The sequence below is a fragment of the Rousettus aegyptiacus genome, unplaced genomic scaffold (assembly GCF_014176215.1).
Source record: "Rousettus aegyptiacus isolate mRouAeg1 unplaced genomic scaffold, mRouAeg1.p scaffold_m13_p_13, whole genome shotgun sequence".
NCBI lineage: Eukaryota > Metazoa > Chordata > Mammalia > Chiroptera > Pteropodidae > Rousettus > Rousettus aegyptiacus.
This window is the reverse complement of record NW_023416288.1, coordinates 36,645,440-36,673,041: the sequence shown is the minus strand read 5'-3', so window position 1 is coordinate 36,673,041 and position 27,602 is coordinate 36,645,440. Positions and strand designations below refer to the sequence as shown.

Here is a 27,602-nt window from a genome sequence, read left to right as displayed (position 1 = left end):
GCAAATGTGTGGCTATCTGCAGTGTAAACTGTACATGTGGATGAATAGGGTGCTAAATGGAAGAAAAGAAATATCTTCATGATTCTTCTTTTGCAAATACAGAGGGATGAAATCCAGCAATCATTAAGCCTTTTCATTGCCCTACAATTTGTCAGCACTGTTAAGACACTGGCTTCCTTTTCATAGGTGAGTCTACTTCCTACTGGCACCAAGACGGGTAGGCTGCACAAACGTGTGAAAAGAAAATTAAGCTCTAAAGGTAGCTTCGGTTTTGACATTTGCTAAGCATCCTTTCTTGAGTTAAAATTAGATGTATCAGCTACTGGCAGCCACAGGGTTTTAACATTGCGAACATAGAATAGCGTTCTCCATTCAAATTTCCAGATGCATAAAAACAATTCTTAGTTTTAATAAAATTACAATTTCTTGTACTTTTTCTTTAGCTATGCAGAACAAAAAAATTGGAAAATTTAGCATGATGCCTTGGGTGAGCTATGCCAGAGAGTAACAGTCACTTCTACACTAGTGAAAAGCTCCCTGGTCAAAATCACATCAATAAATGCATGTTTAATTAGAGCTTATAGACATCTAAAGAGAAAAAATTCTAAGGTTCCCTCATAGATGACCTTTATAAGAGATATCTTATCATCAGATACCTCAGGGCAAAATTTCAACCCAAATGAAATGAGACGTGACTGGTTATTTAACAAGACCATTGTCTTTAAATAGAATTTAACTTTTTTTCCAGAGTTAGAGCTTTATACATATTTTGGAGGTGACTTGGTGGCACAGCAGCTTAGACTGATAATTTTCTAATTCAAATGTATGCTTCATATCAACTTTAGGGAAGTAAGTAACGAGATTAATCCATGGCATTTAATCATTGAGATTAGTTTTGACATTTTTAGAACATGGTACCTAATACTGAGATGTGATAACTTCACAACAGATTTGCAAGAAAAGTGACATGCTGCACAAGAATTTACAAACAGGAAAACAAAAAACGGTCTAGTCTCGTGAGGGAAGGGAAGATAGAAAAGATATCTATGTCAAAAAACTCAAAGGAAATACATGATTTTCAAATTGTCTCTGTCTGAGGTCTGGGAATATTCTCATACACATTATCTAAACTTTCCTCCATCTCATCATGCTACATTGTTCTATCCGACGGCCCTCGTTAGATTTAAAGGGAGAAAAAACAAGATTCAACGAGAAGGTCGTTTTCCAACCAGTAGCCCAAGGGCGAACGCTTGGTCTGCTCTGCAGGAAAGAGCGCGTGGCTTCTTCTCAACCCATCAGCTCAGGGCTCACCGCCCAGCTCACCGACTCTGACAGGATGTCCTAATGCTGCCCGTACAAGAACAGAGGGTATCTGAGAACTGTCCTCTGCAGCTGCCCTGCACCCTGTAAGAAATCTACCATGAAGAGAGATTTGTCAACTGGCCCCCTTCAGCCAGCCTACCCTCTGGGTCCCAGACAAGGGAGGACTGTCCACTATTGACCTTGCTAAAGGGACAGGATTTGGAAACAGGGAAGCAGAGCAGTGAACTGAATAACCCAACATTTTATTTTAAGCTTTGCAGTGGAGGCTACTAGATGGAGATGTGAAAAGAATGGGGGTTTTGGTATCAAGGGACCTAAGTTTGGATATTGATTCTGACACTTGGTAGGTCTTTGACCTTGGACTACAGGACTGAACATCTCTGTTCTTCAGTTACTTATCACAGAATGGAGACTATACTACCTACTATTTAGGCTAAGTGTATCACACACATGATAATACCTACTATTGAGGTCTAAATGAGATCATGTGTGTGATACACTTAGCTTGGCTTTGAGACTTAATATTTTTTTAAATTCCTTTCTCTTCTCTGGTCCTTGTCTTCCCTTCTAGCTTTGAAAAAAGATTTAGTTTTTTGATAATTGCTTTTTTACTTAGGCTGTTAAAAGTGTATTTGTTTTCTCTGGAATGGTCTAAATCAAGTTTAGATGATAATAATAGCATTTTCCATATTGGTATGTGTGTACTGTTTCATGAAACTTGGAGAATAAGAAATGTCATATCTTTTCATATTTTTGAAAAAGAATCCAATTTGAGCTCATGCTTGCTGAGTTTGGCAAGAAGTCCAAAATCAATCAGTTTAGAGGGACAAGGAAGAATGTCTCTTCTCCCATTTAGATCCTACAAATATGTCAGGAGCTAATTCCTTGCATGTAAATGGGAAGGGGCCTGATCTTTAAGGTTCTTAATCTCCCTTTCCCTGATTGTCCCTTCACATGGTGCAGCTGACTGGTGTTCATCTGTCTATTGGCATCCTGCCCTGAGCAGATTACAGAGATGCCCCTCACAGCACCCCTCGCCACAGGCTACAGGCCTGTCCTTAGAGTCTTCCAGGACTCCTTGCTGAGTTTGAACCCCTCCTGGTGGCCACGCTGCCATTTCTATACCAGATCATATGGCTATAGAGGTTCTATAACCGAGAAACTCACCACCTTCCTCCCCAGGTGTAAGAATCAGAATAAACTAGTTTACGATGTGGTTAACAAACAGGTCCCAAGCATCAGTATCTTAAATCAACAAAGGCTGATTTCTTCCTCAGCCTGTCTCGTTCTTGGGAGGCCTGGGGCAAGAGTACAAATGAAGGTCCATGTACCTACCATATGTCTAAACATTTGAAAGTTGTAAACCAAGATAACAAACATTCAATGAAATGTGTTCTACTCTGCGACTTTGAAAAATATGCCTTCGTAGGTTTTTTCACAACCTGAAAAAACGGATATTAATTTAGAATTCTGAGACGCCTTGGAGTTCCATGGCGGCATAGAGCAAGACAGCCTGTTAGCCTGTCCTGCTTCTGGTCACTCTAGCCCAAACGTCCTGCTCCTCGGCCACCTCCCAACTGGAAGATGACACCAAGGAAGAGAGGCGTGCAGGCTTCCGGACATTTGGGCAAGGAATTCTGGGGGGCCTTTTATCCAAACCACAGAGGCGAAGTGTCAAATATGGAATCCACAGATAATGAGGATTGACTGTATTTTGTTTGGCTTTGTTTGCTTGCTTTTCTCAAAATCCTCCTGAGAGAAATTAATAGTTGGGAACACAGAAAGAGGAAAAGTGAAGTTCTTAGCTCTTCTGATCGTCCTGGTGCAAAGCAGCCCCGAATTTAAGAATTCATTTTCCCACTCTTTCTGCTGACAGATCTCTGGGCGGAAGGGAAGGGGACAGACTAAGTACAGGCGACTTATGTGACCGGATGATCACAGTGCACACGCGACAAACACTGCATAATCTGCCCAGGGTATCCATAGTCCTCTGCTCACGTAGGCATCCCCACGCTCTGGGGGTGAGATGGGAAGGAAGGGCGGACGGTGGAGAGGAGTTGTTACAAGCTCCATTTTCAGACGCGGAGTCCAAGACTGAGAAATAGGCTAGAGCCAAGGACAGAGAACAGAGAAGGGAGACACCTGGGACTGGTGTCTCGGCGCGCCCTTTCACCCCAAATGTTGTGCGCCCCTAAACTGTAGCCATCTCATGGGAGAGTCCTTGAAATCCAGAGGAGTCAGCCATGCAGCAGGTCCTGAGCAGTTCAGCCTGAACTGCCATGCCAAAAGAAGCAAATTTGGTTTTAAGTAATTTCTCGAGCATTCCTGCCAAGGACTACACTTCGATATTTCACTTGTATCCCTTTATTGGGTGATATTACTTATTTCTAGAAGTTCCTTAAGCCCTCAGAAGGCTATAGAACTAGGTCAGTTCTGCTTTGAATCATGTAATTAACCATAAGCACAACAGTTTGTTAGTCAATAGAGCACCTAGACAAACCGCTATTTGTGTTACAGAAAAATAAAATAAAACCCAAATAAAAGACAAAGAGGAGACATTGCACGCCATTTCATTTAGTTTCTTTGATCTCCATTTATTATTTCTAAGTTTCTCACTTTCAACAAACGGCCTGCTTGCTCTGGGCCAGGCTTTGTGCTACCAGCTCTACATGTAATTTCATTAAATTCTCAGATCAGCCCTAAGGCTGTCCTCTTTCCATGTTTGAGAAACTAAGGCTTAGGGAGGTTAATTAACACAGCAAAGGTCACACAGCTAATGAGTGGCTGTGCTGGGCTTCAAACCCCCATCGGTCTACTCCTAAAACCATGCTGTGTCCTTAATCAGACATTGTACAGAGCACACTGGCAGGCTCATCATAATACCTTGCAGGGTTGGTGTGCAAATTAAAGAGATGATGTATATGGAAAGCATTCAGCAAAGCACGGCGCCCTGCAATGATTTGCTGTGATTATCCCTCACGGTCTTACACAGGGTTAGCTCTGCTGTCGTTAGTGGCCGAGTCTATATTAATTCCATAATTCATCCTTAATCCACCAAAGTCTTATATGCCTGGCATTCTCCATAGCCAAAGCAAAGTGGAAATATACCTTTTGTAAGAAAGGTTTCACACCTGCTGCTGTAGGTGCTGGATCATCAGAGATTCACTTAACAAAAGACTTAGATTAATTTGGACAGTTTTCCTACATAAACCAGGCACACAGAGGCAAGCAACCTAGGAAAGGATAATCATGCTGAGAGTGGAAGCACTTATTATAAATAATTACCACGTAATTATCCACAACTTCCCTGAGTCTATAGCCCCAAGCTAGTCCTAGGAGGCGGCCCTTCCTTACTAAGAGTAAGGAGACTGAAGCGCTTCCATGAGCTCATAAGGGCATGTATGTGTCTGTGTCTTGCAGCGGGGTCACCGCCATCAGGGCCTCAAAGTGATGGTCAAGGTGTGGCACAGATGTGGGGTCTCTGCAGCTGGACCCACTCCCCTCTCCTTTTTAAAAAGCACAATACCTTTTTGCAAGTGTGTGAGAGTATCACATCTGACTTCTTAAGCAACATGTTTGTTGGGCAAGTTAATACATTGGGCAGGCTGTGCTATTCCTCATTTTGATGTGCCTTCGAGCTGTGTTTTCAAGCCTTGAAAGGTGACCCCGCTGAAGAGATGTAACAACACTTAAAAGGAGCAATGGGAGAAGCCTTGACAAGCACAGGGAGAGACAGGGACACTTCCAAGGGGGGCATGGTTGTCTACGAGGTTAATCAATTCCTCTCGTTTTCATTCCAGTTGCACATCTATCTTAGTGGCAGCAGCTACAAATGCGAAATCAAACCTTCGAACCTAAATGACTGAAACCGTATGTACCTGTTTGAGACGCGTAAACAACCCACATTATCTGCATCTTAGCTGGAATATTAGGTACGCTGCAAAGCTCTGGCCATAGCTCAGTGACAGGCATGCTGAGTTGAGAGGATACAACTCAGCACCTCGGGTGCGAGTGGAGAAGAACGACAGTCACCAGCCCGGAATCTCCCAGTCATCCTGATCATCGTCATCATTATCACAGCGACCGTTTACTGGGCCTGTTCTATATGACGAGCACCTTATTTGCATCATCTCATTTCACCCTTGTAACACGGCACAAGTAACTAATATTATTTTTCCATGTATGGATGAGAAAACCGAAAGCAGGTAATTTGCTTGAGGTCCCCAGATGGAAGGTTCCACATCTGCATGCGGGTCTAACTCATGCTCTTAATGACCAGGGCTTAACAAATCGGAACCTTCCATAATACAGAAGTACGGAGAACGCAAGGGCTGGGGAAACCCGAAATCATCCGGATTGATCAACCTGACAATTTTAAATCTCAGTTTTCCAAAAACGCCAATGACAGAGGAAGGCTTAACCAATCTTTTTGCAAAGCCATTCTTTTGCCTATCGTGGAGTACTCTTAAAATAGAAAGGGGCTAAAAATAATACTTCCAGAAATTTGATTCTCCTCCGTAAGTTATATATTTTGATTCTTTAACTGCTGGTTCTAGTTATGGTATTTGGGGAGAAATGTAAAGAAATAGTCTTTAAAGTATTAGAAACATTTGGCCAACTATGTTAAAATATGCTAATGAGTAGTGTGAAGATGAAATACAGTTGACCCGTGAACAACATGAGTTTGAATTGCATTTATATGGGGATTTTTTTCAATAAGGACACAGTAGACCCTCTGTATCCCTGGGTTTCAAATCTGCAGATTCAGCCAACCACGGATCGAAAACAGTATTTTCAATACGAAGTTGAAAGACTGTGGAAGCGGAGGGCCACCCGTATGCATTGTTCTACACCACTTTATACAGGGGACTTGAGTAGCCACAGGTTCGGGATCTGCGAGGGTCCTGGAACCAGCGCCCCACAGATACCAAGGGATCACAAGTTTTGTAGAGTCAGAAGTCATAACAGGATTTTTGACTACATGGAATGCGGGGGTGGTTGGGTTCCGGCACCCTTAACTCCTGTGTTGTTCACGGGTCAACTGTACGTGTATCTCTAGTAAAAGACCTGCACCCAAATCGCCTCTCCAAGCTGTTGCCAACCGTACCTGCGCAGTCTGACCGGAAGCACTCCTTGAAGACGATCTCTTCCACAGCAGCATTGCTTCTGAACAGAATCTGCTCATGGGTTCACCAGATGTGCGCCTTCGGAGGCCACAGTCCACTGGAGAATGGATGTTAAGCAAGACAGTGCAAGTATTATTTAAGGGACATAAACAGACTCATCCTTTTTGCCCATCCCCTTCTTAAGGGTTCGCAAATCCTCTTAATGCATCTAAATATCTTTCGAGATTGTACCCTCCTTGAATAACGTCCCCTTCAAAATTTGAGCCTACACAGAACTTCAAAATGTGACCTGTTTTGGAAACAGAGTCTTTGCGGATGTAATTAGTTAAGATAAGGTCATACTGGGTTAGGATGGGCCCTAAATCCAATGACTGGTGTCCTTACATAAAGAGAAGACATGTAGATATATGCACAGAGGAACAAGCCACATAAAGACGGAGGCAGAGACCAGAGTGAAGCAAGCTAGAAGGCAAGGAACCAAGGAATTCTGGGAGCTGGAAAAGGCAAGAAAGGCTTCTCCCCCAGAGCCTCGGAAGGGAGAGCAGCCCTGCTAACACCTTGATTTCGAGCTTTTCTGGAGCTACGAGAGAATGCATTTCTGTTGTTCTAAGCCACCTGGTTTGTGATCATTTGTGAGGACACTTCTAGGAAACTGTCAGAGTCACTACCACATCCTTGACTCAAGCCCTCATCATCTTTTGCCAAAATTATTTTTACTATGCTCTGTCAACTGACCTTCACCCCCATCCCTCCCTGTAATGTTGCACCCGCAAAGTAAAGTAATTTGTTAACAGAGTTCCCTTTTCGAACCTAGATAACATTCCAAAGATCCTCTGACTCAGTATTTCTGCTTTCCAGATGTTTTTTTTTTCCTAAGGAAATAATCAGATATGCATACATTTTTTTATGAGAATATTTCTCAGTGACTTAATAAGGAAAAATTAGAAGCAACCCAAATGACCAAGCGCTGGAAATGGTTGAAAAAATTATAGTACATTCCTATGATTGAACATTATGCAGCCATTAAAATTACAGTTTTGAATTAACGATGTGTGAAAATAATTGGAATATAATGCTAACTGTGAAAAGCAGGATAAATAACTTCATATAATATGATTCCAATTTTGTTTTCAACATGTGTTTGTATAGATAAAAGATTAGCCTGAATAACATAATTTGGTTATCTCTGAGGAGTTGCAATAGGAGTTTTATCTAATCTTTTTGCATACCCCGTTTCTATAATAATCATGTATTAAACTCATAAAAAGAAAAATAAGCACTATATCTTAGTCAAAAAATTTAGAAGACTATCAGTGCAGTAGCTTTCGACTTATTTTAACATTTCATAGTAAGAAATATAGTTATCATCCAAGTCCTTAACATTGTCGATAGGTTCTTGGAAACTGTGACTATAGGCAAAATGATACATAACGGAACGAATTTTACCATAGAGTAATTCATATAAACAAGAGTTAAATTCCTATAGCCCATTTCTGGTCACAAAACCATGACTGAACTTCTAAATAAAGATCCAAAATGCTTCTAATATGAAACATTGAAATAAAAATGAGCTATACGTACATTTGGGTGCCCCCCATATGTTAGTGCAGTTTTAAGCTTTAATTACTTCACAAGTATAAATGCTACAAACTTTCAAAACTGTCATTTGAAAGCTTACTTCTTCTGATTCTAAGTTTAAATGATTTTAATAAATGTAACTGTTAAGTTTTTTTTTTTTTTTTTTTTTTTTTAGTCAATGTATGCCATTTTTCACCCAGGAAACTCAAACAAAAAATTAAAATTAAATAAATGTGTTGCTCAAAATTCACAACTAAATAAGTATAAAGTATATTTAATTAAACTTTCAAGTGATGTGTTTTATAAGTTGCAGCATTTATACCTCCAAAGTTACTAAAACTGCAGTAAATAAGACTTTTACATCACCCTGTTATTGCATAAGTATGCTAACGTATGATTCGTTTTATATTTACTGCAAAATCCAGTTTGGTTTTCATTTAAGTGGCTCTATTTTGGGTGCAAGTATTCCTTGGACAGTAGCTATCCTGTGCTGAGGCCACAGGGGCCCTTGCCCAGGGCCCACACTTTAGAAGGCCCTTCTCTGGCCCTTGACTGGCTTGGCAATCCTTCTCCCGATGGGGCGAGGTGTCCAGTGGGCTGTCTATTGTTCCCTTGTCCCCAAATCTACATCTCCCCAAACCTTGATCTGAGTATCCAGGATCCCCAGATTGCTTCCCCAAACGGTACTGGGCCTCATTCAAGGACCTGCACACAGTGTTGTCTGCCAATGCCTATACTCCACAGCGGGAAGCATTGTAACTGGTGTGCACATCCCTAGGCCCATGGGGACTGGAGTTTCCTGGGAAAAGAGGAGGTGGCTGCAGACGATGGCTGGGAGCCAGCTCTCTCTGCACCCCACATTTAGGTGTAGGTCATCAAGTATTTGAATCTGGCCTTTCAGGTCATAGCGAAGGCATATTTGTCAGCGTAGGAAGGTTGAACCTGATTTATTTATTTAACAGTTTGTTGCCAGGGGTTGGGGCGGGAGGTGGAAAGCTGGTCTTAGTATTAAAGGAAAAGATTTTTCCCACGAACACATTTTTCTCCATAACATCATCAGTGGGCAGGACACATTTCCACACATAATGTACAATGGCAAACAGTGATGGCTGCAGTCACCCAGCACATACTCTGGCCCAGATGATTTGCATGTAGCTTCTCATTTAGTCCTCACCACAACCCAATCAAGGAGGTACTTTGGAGAAAACTGAAACTCCGTGACTTAAATAATTTGTTCCAGATCACAAAGTCAGCCTTAGTTGCATAACGAACTACTCAAAGCTGAAGTGGCTTAAATGTCATGGTTGGGTAGGCTTCACCCGGCTGGCTCAGGCAGCTGCCCTCAGCTGGAGGCCAGGAGTCCCTCCCCAGTTCCCCGGTGGGTGCTGCTGTCTCAGAGATGCCCCCCGTTCTCCTGCAGGAAACCTCTCACTCTAGGAGCCACACTGGCTTCTTGGCATTGTAGTCACACGCGGTCACCTCAAAGCAGAAGCTGCAAAGACCTCTGACTCGTGGAATGGAAATGGCACTTGCCCACATTCTAATGGTCAAAACCCGTCACAAAGCCAGCCCTGATTCAAGGGGAGGAAAGACAGAGTCCACCTCTTGAAAGGAGCATGGGAGCATGGTGACTTTTTTTTTTGGTCACCTTTAAAAACAATGGATCAGAGTTAGCAGCTAAGTAGCAGAGCCAGAATTCAAAGCCAGGGGGCCTGTCTGGGGTGTTCCAAGTAACTGCCATCCCTAAACTACAGGGCGTTTGGGGGACTTAGACTTGTGAAGAGTTTTGCATTTTGTCTTATCTCCTTGTTCTTGCAATCAGTCTCCTTACCTTCGAATACCCCACCACTCGGTGCCCAGCACCTGGTGGTGGTGATTAGATTACTTACAAGGGATGTGACCCTGACTGGGATACTTAACCTCTCTAAGCCTCAGTTTCCCACCTGCGAGATAGGGATAATTACAGTACGAAACACACCGAGTGGCTATGGGGTTCTGACACGACGACGCAGAGAAAGCGGCTGACGCAGAGGCGGCGCTCGGTGTCCTCAGGGCACTGGCGTGACTGGAATGCGGAGCAGCGAGAACGACGCGCGTGGGCGCGGCAAGGCGAGAGCGAGACACGGATCGGTCTCCACCTGCGGGCGCCAGGCTCGCACGCCCTGGCGTGGGGAAACACGTTCGAGACGCAGCGTCGGAGTTCTCAGAGAGCAGCTTTGTAAAAAGGGGAGAGAAAATGAAAACATTCAAACCAACCAACCAACAGATCTTCGGGTTACATCTTGAGAGTCCATTCCTGCGGCCGCGGGGCATCTCCCAGGATGCGACGTGCTGACCGGGCGCGGCCAGGGCGCGAGCGGGGCGGGGTGGGAGGGTGTGGGGGAGAGTGGGGACGTACCTTCGACCTGATAGGTCTGGGTCGCTCGCGTGGCCGAGAGGAGCCCTGCAGGGTACCTGTGACCGGGCGTGCGCGGGCAGAGGCTGAGTCGCGGGCTGAGTCTGCGCGCGCGCGAGGCGGGAAGGGGAGCCGACTACCTGCGTGAGTGCGCGGGGCCACCGGGTCGCGCGGCCGCAGCGGGGCGGGTCCTCGCCGCGTCCCCGGGGCGGCCGGAGCGCAGGGCGGGCGGCGTCGGGCGCTCTCAGCACCTGGGGCGAAGCAAGCATCGTGGAGGAAAACTGGAGTCGGGCGGTCTTGGCCGGCTCGGAGTTCCCAGGCTGGGGTACTCGGGATGCTTGGCACTGGGCTCTGGGTACCCTCAGCCCCGGGAACACCCCCGAAGGCGCCTGGCACAATCCCAGGCGGTCGCACCCCGGCTTCTTCCACACCAGGAGGCTCCTCCTCCTAGCCCGGGAGCCCCTCCAGGGAGGCGCGAAGCCGTGGGGTCCTCCATTAACTGTCGGTGCGCGGCGGGAACACCCCCTCTTTCCTCCCCCAGCTCGTCTCTTCGGGATGTTTTGATTTCGGGATGTTGTGGAGGAGGGGCCTTCGATTTGAGCGTGCCCCAGAAAAGACTTGGCTTGAGCGAAGGAAGGAAAGCGCGCCGGAAATGCTCCCGCGATGCAGGATTAGGAGAAAACCAGGTCCACGGGACCGGGGGAAGCAGCGCCTCGCCGAGGGGCTTCGCTCCGCGCAGGGGTGTTTGTTGGTAGGACGAGCTGGTGGGACTCGTAGAGACGTGTGTGGAACGGACGCATCCAGTACCTTTCAAGTCAGCTTGGTGTCACGAGAAAAAAAAGCAGGCTTTGGCATATGTATGGATTCGAATCCCGGCTCTGCCTTTTGCTGGTTGGTGACCTTGAGCAGATTGTTTAAATTCACTAAGCCTCAGTCTCCCCATTCAGTGGATACTTGTCTTCCCTTCCCCCGCTCATTGTACAACCAATTTTTACTTTTTTTTTTTTTTTGGTGCGGGATGAGTAAGAACAGAGACGTAAGGAAAAAGAGAGATCCAATGAGAATGCATTTTGCCAACTTGGAAAATTCTTTTTAAGAAGGTTACTCAAAAATAGTGATTGGAACATTTTGGCAAAAGAAATGGCACTGACTTTGTTGGTATATGAAAGTCCAAACCCTTTGGCATATGGGGCTCTCCAGACTTCTACCCTGGGAGACCAACAGAAACCCTTTGTCATGTAAGGCCAGTGTTCTTTGCAAGAAGATGCTTTTTTCTTTTATAGGAGTTGGTTGTTTTTTGAGGGGCTTAATTGGCCCCACACTATATGTAAATCCAGTTTATAAACCAATTTACAGTGGGGTTCTACTAGTCTGATTTTATAGCCGGATAAATAAGTAGGTTTTGACTGACAGGAGGTTCAAATGATTTAGGAGAGTGTCCAGCAAGTCTGCTGGGCTCACCAGTTCTCGCCGCTTGAAAAAATAAAAACAAAAGCAAACTGTATGATGCGATTTTGCTAATGGCTTTGTTTTTGTTTTGGGAAGCATATGACTTGTCAGAAGAAAAACTAAGCATTGAAATACCACCCTGGTATGTACAGAACTAAGTGAGAGAGGAAGAACTTAGTTACTGCCTCAGATAGTGTCACATACCTGTTCATTAGCACCCAAATACCCAAGGTCAGTAGGTAATGTCCCATTTTTAATAGGAAGTATAGTTCATTTAAAAGAGTGAGCATTACTTAGCTTAACATTTCCAGGGGTTTAATAATGTGGAGTTTTCATGGACTGAACCAAGAACATTTAAAAGCAAGTAGGGGAGTTTCTCGTGATTAGAAAGATACCTCTAGAATAATGACTCATTTGTATCTATATGATTTGGGAGAGAGACAAGCTAGGCAGAAAGCTAAGAACTGTACTTTCCTGGTCAAAACCAGGAATGGAATTTGAATTTTTATACTCTATATTTTCAAGTTCAAAGATTTAAGCAATAATAAATTTGCATCACAGGACAGTGATCAGGTGCTTTTTTCATAAAACCTAGGCTCCTAAGTATAAATGGACTAAAGCAGAGCACTGAGATGTCTCTCCCTCCAAAATATGGCAGGTACAGCCTTGAGCAAGAAAGCACATGGTCTTCTTTTATTGCTTTAACCTAGAACTTGGGGAGCAAGACAGGGTTGGGAGGAATGACTTTAGGTCTGAAAAAGCAAATCTTAGCATCTTATCTCTCCAATGTCCCTGGGTCTTATCTCTTAACCTTTTCTGTGTGTTCTGATTCTAGTCAGTGGCTGTCTTTACATTGCTACAGTTTATTGGCCCAAATATTTATTTAGGCATCCTTTAAGGGCTTTATCCTTTTCCTTTTGGGATTCCTTATCCCATCCCATTATTCATCCTTCAAAAAGACCTCTTGACATATGTTATTTTGCCTCCGTGGTTCTCTGGGGTGGAGGTAACCCAGCTCTCAAGAGATACATTTTTTTTTATCCTTTTATTCATTGTACTGATATTTTTCAAATGGTCTTGAAAATTTTTCATTCAGAAAAGTTGTTAGAATTTTACAGTTCACACTCCCACCTAAATTCTCTATTGATATTGATTAGTGCCTACTGTTTGTCTGGAGCTGTACTGAACTATAAAGACGTAAAAGGCAGAGTAAAGTTAGGGAACAAGGAAGGTTTAATTTGGTGGGAGGATAGAGTTTGTGAAGGATCATGTGACTTTGATCTAGAAGGTTTTGCTGGAGCCACATTGTGGAAGACATTGAATTTCATAGCGGGAAGTGTATACTGCATCCTGGTCACAGCCCAGAGCCACGGAAGGCACTTGAAGAAGGGGGAGCATCTTATGCTTTGGAAAGCTCTTTCTGGCATTATTAGGGCTAGGCTGAATCGGAGTGGAGGGGACTGAAATCTGAGAGATGAGTTAGAAGGCTTTGCAAACGTCCCAGGGCCAGTAAGGGTCAAACCGAACAGGATAGATTGCTGAGAGAGAAAGGAGGAAGAAGGGTGGGGCTTTGTGAGCAATTTGGCAGGAGGACTCAGCTTTAGAGCTCAGGCATCTACAAGGATAGTGTGTCATTAATAATTTATAAGACTCCATTGGGTTTGAGGAACCCATTGAGTACCCTTGTGGAGGTGCCAGATGAGAGTGGAGGGGCCAAGAGCAAGATTAGGACCAATGAATTACCAGGACTAGCAGTTAGTGACCAACGGGTGGTCGAATGAGAATGTACAGACAAATCAAAGAAGGACAAGACCTTGAGGGAGAAATCTGAATCTGCGGAGTTCTCTCGAAACAGAAGAAAATACAAGTGTTCAAGTATCAGTTAGTGTTTCAATGACTATTTTGTCTATTGTGTTATTGTAGCTATAGTTCTTAATAGCTTACAACAGTCACAAACTAAAAGGCATATCCATACCAGTACAGGGAGTCGGTCCTACCCCCATGGGGGGAGGGGGGAGAGAATAAAGTAGGAGTCAGAAGGGAAAAGGAGAAATTACATACTTTTTAAACGATGACTTACCTAGAATATACAGTTCCTTATCTATGTAAACCATTTCCAAATGTCAGGAAGCCAGGCAATGTAATGAATTTTTCTGTCTTTTCACAAGGCAGCACCTACCGAGTATGGGAACTGTAACGACCTATTCTGATGGTGGCCATGTTTTCCAAACTAAACTTAAGGTGTGACACATATTCTAGAAGCACGGTCAAGTCTTCATCCACATATTTAGTAACCCAAACTCCCCCTTCCCCTTCCACTGTATTACTTTAGTACATGCTCTGCGTGCTGAATAAATAAATGTTTAGCTCTGTAAACCCATCGTATTATATTAATTTCCCACTGACAATGCAAGGGAAATTAGATTCATTCATCATCTAGTCTATGCCCAGGGGCTGTTCCGAGGCCTGTTAGAAGGTGAGAGCGGGGTCGACCTTTTGTCTTTCTGTAGTATCTGGTACGCGCTTATATATGTAAGTACATCATCTCCCGTATGTCGCTGTAGCAGTGATAGTAGTGCGGTTCCACTAAGAACAGGAGTACTTTGTCTAAAGGTACAGAATTTTGAAGTGGCGGAGCCACGTGTGAGACTGTGTGGCTCGATCCTTCCTGCTATTCTGATTGGGCAGCGTCACCTCCCCAAAGGCTTCCTGTGCGCCAGACATTGTGTCAGGTGTTTGTGTGTGTGTGTGTGTGTGTGTGTGTGTGTCCTTCCTGCAGCCCCTCTGGTCTGGCAGGTTATCCAGCTTGAAATCACTCAGTCGATTATTATTGGTGGGCTATGTGCCCTCTTGCCCTGTCTTATTTTTTCCCAACTTCTTGAACTCTGCGACAAGAGTCCAACTGTCTCAGAAACGTCATCCCCTAAGGCCGAGTTTAACCATCGCTTCATTTATTCTTCTTAAGATCACACCTTCAGTCCTCTCCTGTTTTCTCTGAGCGTGAACTGGAGGAAAGCTCTGTTTTTTAATTTACTTGTTTGCTTTGCTTCATCAATCTTCTGTGTTCCCCGCGTCTCTCTTGTTTACATGTCTGAGGTCACTTTCCACTTCTCCCTTACTTTCCATCTGTTGTGTGTCTTTGGAGAGAGGGTGGGTTAGGATGTGGGGCCTACAGCAAAATTGCAGTTGACTCTGTAATTGAGTGTAATTGACTCTGGTAGACATAAGGATTAGTCTCCATATTCTATATTCTTCTTTCCTGAAGTTCAAAGTAGCCGGTTGCATAGTGAGCGACAGACAGGATTGGGGTTGAGAGTGAGGTCACCATCCACGAGGACTTGAAGAAGTGCAACGTTGACTGTGGCTTAGAGAACTGAGTTTCTTGTCCCTGATTACAGCACTTATCCAGTCTGCCTGTACTTGCCAGGTTTTGTCCTGGTCTCTCTTCTCCTTGAAAGCAAGTACTATGCCTTTTTCATCTCTGACTCCTCGACAAGTTTTGGTGAAGTATCTCACACCTTAGTAAATACCCAGAAGAACTTAAATGAGTTCAATTATGTTAAAGGAGAGAAAACCATGTGTGGGAAAGAATGTGCAGCGGCCTCTGTGTTGGAAAAGACCAGGAAATGTGATTGTCACGCGGAAGGCCTGGCTGGGACAAAGTTGAGTAGCAAGAAGCGAATAAGGTAAAGACGGATCCATTCTGAGGCTTGCATAGCCCAGACGACGCAGAGCTTACGTTTGAAATGGGGGGAAGGTGACAGTGTAGCTGACTCTAAAAATGAAAAAATATCCCACCTGGGTTTCTTAATGAATAATATTATTAGCAGTCAACACATCAGCTGGAAAGACATTTTTTTTCCTTCTCCCTCTATGTATCGGAGTGTCTGTAGCGTTAACTCACCTTGAGAGAGAGTTACCCTCTCGTCCCATTGCACAAGCATTTTCTGAACTAGCAGACCGCAGCATTCGATGGGAAACCCAGGCCCCTTTTCGCAGGTCACTGTACCCTTGCACCTGAACGCCGGCGTCTGCAAAATCTGAGACATTTGCTTCAGAGTAAACTTATTGGAAGCCACCGGTTTAGAATTTGTTGATGCATATGTTTTCAAATCTATGCTCAAAAAGCATATAATCCGACCGGTCTTGTAGTATAGACCAAAAAATAGCCTTTCCCAGGTTTCCAGCCTTGCAAACACTTTGATGGGAGTTCATGGTGCCCAAAACAGGCATGGAGGTCCTTTCACCGAGGTAGCCTGCAGGAATCATCACTGCGACTCAGAGACTACAGCAGTTTTGTCCCTATCCTTGGCTACTTTTTGGAACCCTAGAAATTCCAAGCTGGGAGGGGCCATTGAGAAGTATAGAGATCATCAAATCCCCTTAATCTGCAAATGTGGAAAATGAAGTCCAGAGAGAGAAATGAAGTGATGTGCTCAGGATATGTTAAGGGTGGAAAGTTTTCAAATGGCCAACTTCTGCTTCCATTGTTTAATGTTAAACAGGGTGTAGTTCTAGGAGATATTCTGTGCAAAGATATGCTAATGTTAAGGGTGTAGTTATCCTGTGTAAAGATATGTTAATGGCCAGCCTCTGCTTCTGTAAACCTGCTTGCTTGCTAGAAGGGGTTTGGGGGCTTTTTAAGCTATTCCTTCTAGAGGCTCGGGGCTGATTCTCGAGTGGGGAGAGTCACTCCCCAGCCGGCTAATATAATAAAGGCTCATAATTAATCTCAATTGGCTCACTGGGTCTTAAATTTGATCGCAACACAACAGATACATATGTCGCCCAAGTAAAGGCTGGAAGTTGAATCTCTGTACATTCAGGAACTGTGGCAGAGGGTTTCCTGCTTGTCGCGGAATAATCTAGAGAGCCCTCAGCTGCCCTTGAAGCTCTCGATTTCTGGTTCTATGTTTTGTGGTCTCCCTAGCTTCTCTACCTGGTCTCAGTACACCTTTCAAGGGGGATGATAAACCACCTGATCAAACACTACCAGGAATACACTTGTAATGACACAAAGTTAGTTTTATGAGCATACCTGCAGCAAAAGGAAGACACACACTCAAAGGACTGGGGACATAGGTGTAAGGTAGACACGTGACATGCTGAGAGAAGTTTTAAAAGCAAGTCTTTGTTGGGAGAGCACTCCCGGGTGAGGGGTTCTCTGGCCCCGAGAGGAGGGGGTGCGCCCTGGGACAGAAGGGTGTAGTTTTTATAGGGTTATGTGGGGGTAGGGTATAGAATGGGGAATGTCAGTTAAGCATCCAGATTAGGGTGGTGGCGGATTAGGGCAGTGGCTCCAGAGCTTTAGGGTGGGCCCTTGTCTGGATTCGATGGCAAGCTGGGAAGCCTCCAGGCTTTCTCCCACCAACCTAACAATAGGAAGAGGCCTCCGAAAGGTTTGGCCCTGCACTGAGTGGGTCTAAGGATGAGTCGGTGAAGAGGGAGTCCGTTGGACTGGCTGCCGTCAAGTCGCCATGGCAATTTGACAGCTGACTATGTCAGCAGTCTTTGCTCAGGACCTGCGAAGGACAAAGTGTGTCTGGGAACACAGTGGTAAGGACTGTTGTGGGTCAATCAAATCTAAGACCCACGGAGCCAATTGAGATGAATTGTGAGCCTTTATTAGCCAGCCGACAACTGACTCTCTACCAAGCAGGCTTAGAGGAGATCAGCCCTGAGCTTCCAGAGGAGGCAGCTTATAAAGCTTAAAACCACATCAAACAAGCAGGCAGATTTACAGAAGCAGAAGTTGTACATTAGCATATCTTTGCACAGGATATGGCCTAGAACCACACCCTGGTTAACATTAAACAAGCAGATTGCAGAAGTTGGTCATTTGAAAATTTTCCACCCTTAACAAAACCTGTACCTGCTCAAGGCTGGCTCTACCCAGAGATGTGTTTCTTGATCTCCTTTAGCCCACACACTTTTTTTGAGGGCATTTGGAGCAGGGAGGGGCTAGGCTATACTGCCAGCATATTTTATTGAATGAATAAAGGACATAGAATGTATGTCATTAAATTTTTAGATATTACACAATAATAGAAATCCTTTCCTGATCAAATATTGTTGTTTTGGGAAATACTTGGTTTAAGTTTTGTCACATTATAACAGAACTTCTCAGTAATATAACAATATAACTCCGGGGTGATATAGTATGTTGCATTTCCAAACTTACTGGATTAGGGAGGAGGGACCCTGGCCCACATGACACATTTCGGGAGATGCTAGTATTGTAACAATTGAATGGTCTTTGGAAACTGGTAAGGACTGGCTCCAATTCTTTACTCTACCAGTTACGAGCTATGTGAACCTGGGTGAGTAACTTAAATTCCCTGAGGATCAGTTTCTCGACTGTAAAATGGGATGGAAATAGTACCTGCATGGTAAAGGTTAGAAATAAAAAATATGAAGCCATGAGCACAGTTTCTGTACACAGGGAGCATGCGATAATTGCTAGCTGTTACTGGCATCATCATCGTTGTGATGATGCCTTTGATTGTGGCGATAGTCTTTCTATTTCAAAATTGTTATTAACATTTTGGGACATGTCTGCTTGTTATTTCCCACACCCTCTCAAAGTTTTCTTCTGGCTAGAGTGAGGTTTCGAGGTAAAGCTTCCTATTACAGTGTCAGATGATATTATTTTCTCCTCTTCCTGATTCTCTTTACTCTCTACCTGCCACACAACTCAAGTTCGTCTCTCTTTCCTGTGAGTCCAAGGATATGGTGGCAGAGATAGGGACGCCTAATTCATTAGCAAGATCCGATGCCACTGTCTGATGCCAGAGGGTTGGCCTGTGGGAAGGAGATAGGCACCTAAGTCTCAGTGCCACTTCAGCAAAAGGTTGCCCATTGCCTCGTGTGTCACGTGCTGTGTCCTCTTTGGGGAAAGAGTGCTTCAAATATCAATTTTAGAAATTAAAATGATGTCGTAAGAAAGATAAATAGTCGATCCTTCAAACACAGGGTTTTCTTTTACCATTCGTTTGCATGAAAATCCTTTTTGAGAAACAGAGGGATTTGGGATTTGGGTCGGTATTTAATTCAGGGTTGCACAATAGCCTTCATTAAAGGATTCGAATGCTTTGGATGCGCTTGAATGATCCTGAGAGGTGACCGAGTCTTTTTTAAATAGAGGAGCCACTCTTTTGTACCTTCCTTTTATTACAGATTTTGTGAAAATGTCTGTTCCTAGTTGGCCTGTTTTAGTTTGTTTTGGGGAATGTTTTTATTGTGTTGGGAGATTCTAAAGCCAGTTAAATATGTAATGGGAATCCAAATAACTTTTGATTGCAGATATAACATTACATAAATGATTTTTATCGTTTGATTGGAGTAATTTATGATATAAAATGGAGAAGTGAGAAGAAGAGAAGAGAACATTGACTGAACTGGTGGAAATGCTTTGTGTTTTTCATCCTCATGCTGGAGTTTTTGTTTTGGATTCTTTTTCGTTGGTAGAACACACACTTTTCGGTGGGTTTTGCAGGTTTCTTTTCTTGAGGCCTTGTGTATCTAGGCACGTTATTGGTTGTTTCAACACAGAGATGACAACGTGGCAGGATTTTCCCTCTTTGTGTGTTCTGCTGGTCATTTCGATTGGAATTGGAGTGTGAATTGATGGGGACTGCTTTCTGGCTCACTTTTCAAACAAGTAGCATGAGACCAACCTGTGCAGGTAAATGCTGAACAACTAACTGACTCTTGGGGGTGGGGGGCAGGAATTCCCTCACGACGTTTCCTGATTTCCTGGGTATAAATATTCCCACCATGGCTAATTACAAACTACCAACATGACTGAACACAGAATTGGAACTAAACAGTAGCAAACTGTTATATCATCTGTCCACCAGATCAAAAGAGAAGAAAAGAAAAAGAAAAAAACTAGCACTAGAGCATAGATAACAGTAAAATAATTCTGAAGTGATGATGACTTTTAAAAATATTAGCTATTTAATGGTTAGTTCTTGTACTTTAATTTCTAATTAATTAATTAATTTAATTGAAGAAATGATTTAAATCATGGCCTTCCCCCACCCCCCAGCCCCCCTGGTCTGCCGTCCCCCTTCCCCCTCTCCCCTACTCTCTGGTATATAGTTTAATTTTTGACGATGGCCATGTCGGACAGCTGGTTCTCAGAATTCCTGGAAATCTAATCACTGGTTCTCACACACTGACTGGGACCCACAGACGTCTCTGTCTTGCCCCCATGTCCCCTGAATGGGCCATGGCAGAAGTGAAGTAGTTTGGTCTGTCTCTAAAAACCAAATTTCTCAAGAAAGGTTTACTTATTAATGTTTCTGTTATTTATTTTATGACATCCTCTGATGATCTATGAAAGTGTTTAGGACCGTTACAGGCTGTTATTATCTGTGACTTCAATAACAGTCCGAATATCTGAATGTGAATGTAATAATCAAAGATGAGAGCGTGAAAAGCAGATTGGATTTAGAGCCATAAACAAATCCTGGCTTTGAGGCTTGCTTGGCCTTCCTGCTCGCCAGTATTTTATCAGTGCCATAGTGGTCATTACCCTTGAGCTTCTTGGGAACCTAATTTCGATTTCTAAATTCATTTTGTTCTTTATTATAGTCAATAATAGGCAAGGACGCTTTTTCACTACATACTGCATTTGGATGGACCTGTTTACATTCAAGTCACTTAAGCAAGTCACTTACTTACCTCTCTGGCTTCAGTTTTCCAGTCTGTAAGATGAAAGAATTGGGCCAAACGAACATCTATTATCTCGTCTAGATCTAAAATATCTTGATTCATTATTTGGATCCATCAGTTCAACAAATATTTGTTTAGTACCAATTATACGCACATTTGTTATGGATTCTTCTCAAGGCAGGATTAAATACAAATGTAATAACAATAATTACTATTGTAACACCTCACAGTTATACAGAGCCCTTCTTATTTAGCAAAGAAAAAAGATACTTTGAGTCTCTGAGGTTCTATAGCTTTAGGAGATCAGGACACATTTTCACAGAATGTTGGAGAAGGAAGGACCTATTCTAAAAGAACAAACGGAACCTTACTCCTAGGAAACGCAAGAGGTCATAACCAGGTAGTAATGAGGAATAAGAAACAAGCATTTTTTCCCATGTCTATCAGTCGCTTCACTTTGTCTTAAAAAACCAAACTAAAAATTACTTTTTTGTGATTATAAGATTAATTATTGTAGAAAATTTAGAAATTCTTAACAAGTATTAAATAAGGAGAAAATACCATATATCCAGTTTAATAGCCTGCTTTTATTTACCTAATATTTTAGTATATTTTCCAAAAACTATCAGTAGTCATATTAATTGCTATATATAATTTCATCTTTTTGATGTACAGTAACTTACTGATCTTAAGTTGTTGACACTGTTGACTTTTATTATTCTACAGAACACTGTGATAAATAACTTTATTTGTATAAATAATTGTACATTGGACATAGTTTCCAACTGTAATATTTAAGATTTAATAAGATAGGTTTAACAAATCATATACTTTTGACCTTTAGCTTATTTGATTCTGCCAATGTTGCTATGTATTTGCCTAGATTTTATTCTGTTTCTAAACATTTATTAAGAAGAACAGTGCCTGAATCCTTCAATATGATATATTTGAACTGGAAATAGCACCAATGTTTTCATATTATTTCAAACAGACATATGATAAAGTAAGTGTATGGTTAACAATTTTTTCTTTCACTTTCTATGGGCAGTAGTTTCTGGTACACGGTGTATTAGTTTAGAAAATACTCAATAAATGTTCAATAAATAAAAAAGATTCAGGCTGATCTTAGGGTAAGCAAAACCATTTGAGAAGGATGTTAAGTAAAAACCACTTCCATTCAGGATAATAGCTTTCGTTTCATTAGGAGAGATGACAGCTAAGCACAGTTCAGGAATTCTGACTGTTAAATGAAAAGTGTGAAATGGAAAACATTGTTGCTTTAATTTACCTACGTGGGAAACCAGAACTCGAATAGTCATTTGATTAAATGTTAATGAGATCTACTAAATTGACCCAGCTCTCACTTTTATAAATTAGATATGTCAGTTAAAATAAGACCAGCTTTACCTCTTACTTTGACATCTTTGAGTCAACATCTGCTTACAAGCGAAGTGCTTTAACTACCCTGGTTATTTAAATTTAATGACATCCATTAAAGGGGGCTGGAGGTTTGCAATATGAAGATTGAGAAATTGGATGGTGTGATTATTTTCTTGTTTCTGCCCCCAGGAAAAATAAAACCTTGCTGGCAGAACTTCTTCTAGTGTATTTTTAATACCACAGATTTTTTCCCCCTGAACCAGAGAGTAAAATTGTTGATTTCAAGCATTCCTTGAAAGTAGCTGTTATTAAAACATAAGCGTAACAAGTTCACATAGTTTAAAAAATGTTTTATCAGCGCCATAGTGGTCATTACCCTCGAGCTTCTTGGGAACCTGATTTCGATTTCTAAATTCATTTTGTTCTTTATTATAGTCAATAATAGGCAGGGACATTTTTTCATTACATACTGCATTTGGTTGGGCTCGTTTACATTCAGTATGGCGAATTCTATTAAGTTAACCAAGAGAGACTTTTCAAGGATTATATATTCAAACCAATTATAATTATAAACTTTTATCTTATTGGAGAAATGTGACTGAAAAGCTTTTTAAATTTGCTACAACCAACGTTTTCATATTATGCCAAATTAGGTTGTGATAAGCATGTGGTTAGTAGATTTTTACACATTTTGTGTTTTTAAGATCTTGTAATGGCTTGGTATTTCAAAGCACCCAACAGTCAAAAGCTGGCATTATATTTTCATAATTACATATTTATTTTTGTATCCAGAAATCTGAGTGAGCAGAGTATTTATTCATTTCACGTATTTCACTTAGACTTTAGAGCCATGAGTTTGGATCATGCTCAAACATCAGCAGTGTGGAGTAATTTTAGGCATCCTAATACTTAGCAGGGTCAGCATTAAGGTGAAGTAAGTGAGGCGCCTGCCTTGGGGGTAAAATTTATGAGTGCTAAAAAGCTTAGTGATGAAGATAAATAACATTTTAATATACCATTTGAGAAAAAAAATCATAATTAAACCCCCTCCCCCATCTATGATGAATAAAATGTCAAAATTTTAGAAAAAAGATGAGATCCGACCCTGCACCTCTACCTGACTCGCCTTCCCCTAGCCCTGACCCTGGTCCAGGTCTAGTTCTGCTTTCTCCACTTTTCTGTCCTCGGATAAGGCACTCCTTCGAGCCAAGTTTTCCTTATCAAACACCTGTAATAATAATCCTTGCTTTTCTGGTTGAGTTATTAAGAGATTCACATCAGCTAAAAATACAAGGGAAATCCCACTGTAGATACAATTTACATGTTTATTTACAATTTAGGCGAATCACCATACGATTTTAAGCCATTATTATTGTGAGCCCAGATGAATACTCTAAGTAAACATCAGATTTGAAAAGCCTTGGAAAGCTTTGTGTTAATAAAGTTTGAGATCTAGCTCTTGAATTTATTTATCAAGCAGATCTAGGAGGAGAGATCTAAAGATAACTGAAGGACTCTCCCTCTCTCTTTTCTTGTTTGTTCTTGGACGCAAATTCTGCTGATTTTGTTAGGAGGTAGCAGAGGGCACCAGAAAATCATTTCGTTTGTTTTAAATCCCCCTGGGAAATGCCCATGAACAACTGAGGCGTCGCCTTTGCTCCAGCCACTCCGGCCACCAGTGGCGCCACCCCCATTTCTCCTGTCTGTCTGAGTTCTAGCACCTTTTATTCACGTCTGACCTCTGACCTTGGTAAGGCTTCCTAGGCTCTCTCGGCCAGAAATGGGCTCTCCATCTTCTTTCCTCTCGTAGTGGATAAACTGCCTCTCTACCACTCATTGGTGGTCAGTTACATAGCCATTGTTATCTTGAGGCTTTAACTAATTCTGCACTGAATTTAGTTTCCAGACCACAGTTTGAGAAATAGAGATTGTTTCTCCAGTTACATAGAGAATCCCTTGAGTAGCGCACCCCATCCCCCACTATAGAGTGTTAATTTCAGGGTGAGTGGGGTTTGGGGCTGTTTTAGCAAAGGGCCTTTACGCACTTTTTTTGGGTGGACTGAATAAATGAATGTCTTGCATGTAAAAGGGCAAATGTTTACTTTTCTGATTCATTTGTGGAATTTTATTGTCTTCACCCTAGGCCTAGAGAAAATGATTGGTGCCATGTGGAAGACAGCTGTATTGTTGGTCCTTTCGATGCTCAGTCCTGGTGGTGATGGGCTCTTTCGCACCCTCTACAAAACCGTCCACACGTCCAGGCCACATAAGGGACACGTAGGACAGCCATTATTTCTTACTCCCTATATTAAAGCTGGGAAACTCAAAGAAGGTAAGTTTCATCAGAAAACCACTGGTATACTTTCAACACTTTTTCTTTTTTTTTAAGCAATTACCTTACAGGATTCCAAGTATATTCTGGTATTTTTACTCACTTGTTTTATTTCAAATACTAGTGATTTGATGTTGAATATTTTCAGAGTTATGAGTTAAAATGAGAGCTCGTCAGGATGAGTTTATCTAATGGTCGAGTCCCTGTACTTCTCTTTATAAAATTAGTACAACGCCTGTCTACCACCGGGCACTTAATAAGGTTAATACTAACCTCAGAACGTACTATGTGTCAATTACTAGTTCCAAGTATTCTACATAAACTCGTTTAAGCATCTCAACGACCCAGACAGGTATACTCATTTTTACACACAAGAAACTAAGCAAAAAAAGAGATGGTTACTTATCAGAGTCCCACAGACACCAGCTTGTAGATGCAGAATTCACACCCAGACAGCCTCACTGCAGAAGCTATGCTCACAGCCACTGTGCAGGGCCCCTTGCCTGGCAAGTTACCCAAACATTTGAGGCCTCGGTGTCCTCATTAATCAGGTGGAGATGCAACCACCTACCCAAGGTGCAGGGATATTGTACGAATCAGATGAGCAAATGCACGTGAAAACTCTTTATAACCTTGAAATTGCTCCCTAAATATCAAGTGTTTGCAAATGAGGTTTTCTGCTATTATAATTAATAGAAAAAAGGTGTCATCTGGTATCATCAGAGACTAAAATTCATGACCTGCCTCTCTTCTTAATGCTTCTTCATGCTTAAGTAAATCACTGTGTAGATAAATCACTTAATCTTTTGGACCTCAGTAGGCTCCTGAACTCTAAAATAGTATGTAGGCAGCTATTTTGAGGGGCTGTTTGTAAAAAGAACCAGGGAAATGGAGCAGAGGCTGAGGAGAGTTATGGGGGCAGGAAAGGTCTTTAAGGGGGAAGGAGATAATGTGTTTTGCTGATGGAAGTGATCCAAGAGAATGGGGAAGGTTGCTTGGGGTGTAGGTAACTCTTACTGGTGCACTTTCTTTAAGTAGATGAGAGACATGATATCTGGGGTTTGTTCCAGAGAACCAAAGTTTATCCCTGGTGGCAGGTGGGCTGGCAGAGGTAATGGCTGCGAGGCTGACAGGTTGGTAGATGTCATGGGAGTATGGAGGCGATACTGGAAATTTTAGGGAAATGATCATTTTAAAGATCAAAAAGAAATCTATCAACTCCATATGGAATTTTAAAATAAAGCACCTTTTCTTCATTTGAAATGTTCTCATAGCCAAAAGGATGTCATTGTTGTTTTTGCTTGGTATAAAACCAAAACATTATTGTATCTTAAGGGTGCATTTGAGTCCTGTTCATATGTCTTTTTCCAAAATACATATTAGTTCCGTGTTTCACTGACTCTTTTCTTAGGAAAAGTGAAAAACTTCGATAATGTAGTCAGTGTATGTTAGTGGATATTTGATAACGTAGTCAGATAATATAGTCAGGTTTTTTTTTTAAAAAAAAGAATCATTTTTACTTGCTGTAGAAAAGTCATTAAAGGCGGTGGCCTACTAGTATGCGCTCATATCACTAGGCATAAACGAAGAGGCCAAATATCATTAATTCAAATCTACTGAATTGAATCACATGCGTTCATTCTGGCTTCCTCAATAAATGGATTCCAATGAAATAGATTATGTACATTAACAATAAATCAAAGCAAACCATTTAGTTTAGAGTCGAAAAGGAATTAAATACTTATAACCAACTCTACCAATCGACAGGTGAGACTCGAATACCTTACATGACTTGTCCAAGGGGATGCAGGTAATAGTAGAAGAGATGCGTTGGGGACCCCAACTTTCTGACTTCTGCTCTGTGATATGCCTGCTGTAATTTGTTTGTCTTTGTTTAAGAAGCTTGTGCTCTTCTGGAGTGACATGAAATGATTAAGGGCTAAGGCAGTGCACGTTAAAATACTCAAGTGTGACATTTGGGATGGACATGCTGGAAATTTTGAGAAGGAAACTATCCCATTGGTCGTCATAGTTCAGGGAGAAAATAGTACTAGTAGTAGTAGTAAAAATAACAAGTGGCTAGCATTCAGTAATTACATGCTTAGGACCTAGCACAGTGCCTGTGTGTAATAGACACTCAATAAATATTTGTAGAATCTAAATTTTAGATCTGAATAGGTGCCAGGCATTGTACTCTACACACACACTAGCTCGTTGAATCCCCAGAGAGCCACCCCAATAAGGAATGCATAATTATCGTTCCCATTTTACAGATAAGAAAATTGAGACCCAGAGAAATTAAGTATCTTACCCAGGGCCATTTAAACCTCATCAGGGACAGAGCTGGCATTAAAACCTAATTTTGCTGACTCTAGAGTGTGAATCCCTGTGCTATGTGACCAGCTCCAGACCTTAGTGTGTTAGGTAAGATTTGGGTGAATTGAAAAAGGCACTGAGTGAGAAAAACAGCTTAAACAAAGGCATTCAGTGCAAGTGACCGTGAGGTGTCTGCATCAGGTATCTGGTAGGGTCAAGTGAAAAGAATGCAGAGAGACCCACCTGGGAGGCTGTCCACTTCCCTCTCATGCCTGTGTTCTTTGACTATGAGCATTTCGGTTGTGGTCATTGGCAGCAGCAAAGAAGGATTTCGAGGGAGGTCGTTTGATCTTCTGTCCTTAATGCGAGCCCCGATAGATCACTATCTGATGAGTGACAACATTTAAAATATTAAATCTGATATAATGTCACTTTGCAATGTTCAGTGACACAGTCAAAAATCTTCGAATGGAATTTTAAGTGGCCGATCCAAAAAATGGTACATCTGGGTATTCTAATGTAGCCCTGACAACATTAATTAAGGGTCGTTTTATTCATCTACCTTATTGAAAGTTCAGGAAGCTCTGGACAGATGGTCAGCTTGTTGCCCTAAATCTCTTGTGTTTACTGAGTCTGTCAGAACTCTGGGAGTATGAGTCTTAATATCACAATGGAACACTTTTTAGATAAACAATCATTCGCAAAAAGACAAGGGAAATTTTATTTTTTTAATCCCCCATTAGCTAGTTTAGTTTTATGTAATTGTGATTGCACGTTTACTTTCTCTGTAGCTAGGATAAATCCTGTTCTCTGAAACAAAACAAATACAGGAGGCAGATTTTAGCATGTTTACAGAAACTGCATTTTCATAAATTTTAAAGACTATTTTGCTATTAGGTCTTAATTTGTTATGAGTTAAGGCCTGGTAGTGTCTTTGTCTATGCCGATGGGGAACCGAGTCTTAGTGAATTGAAGTCATTGCACCCTCATGAGTTGGATTATGCCTTTCTTTGGTCATGCTCCC

General features: G+C 42.1%; 1 protein-coding gene across 2 annotated transcripts in view; it reads left to right on the top strand.

Annotated features, from left to right (window-relative positions):
- Window positions 1–10,471: 10,471 nt before the first annotated feature.
- The window catches only part of CPVL (carboxypeptidase vitellogenic like), a 110,401-nt gene continuing 93,270 nt past the window's right edge, over window positions 10,472–27,602 (top strand). Inside the window, exons 1-2 of one of the 2 annotated variants that reach the window (XM_016135961.2) lie at window positions 10,472–10,566; window positions 24,074–24,262. In XM_016135961.2, coding sequence (XP_015991447.1) covers window positions 24,085–24,262 — 178 coding nt within the window. In that variant the 5' untranslated portion in view covers window positions 10,472–10,566; window positions 24,074–24,084. Of the gene's footprint in view, window positions 10,567–21,430; window positions 21,554–24,073; window positions 24,263–27,602 lie in introns of those variants that run through there. The other variant, XM_036230430.1, reaches the window with a different exon arrangement.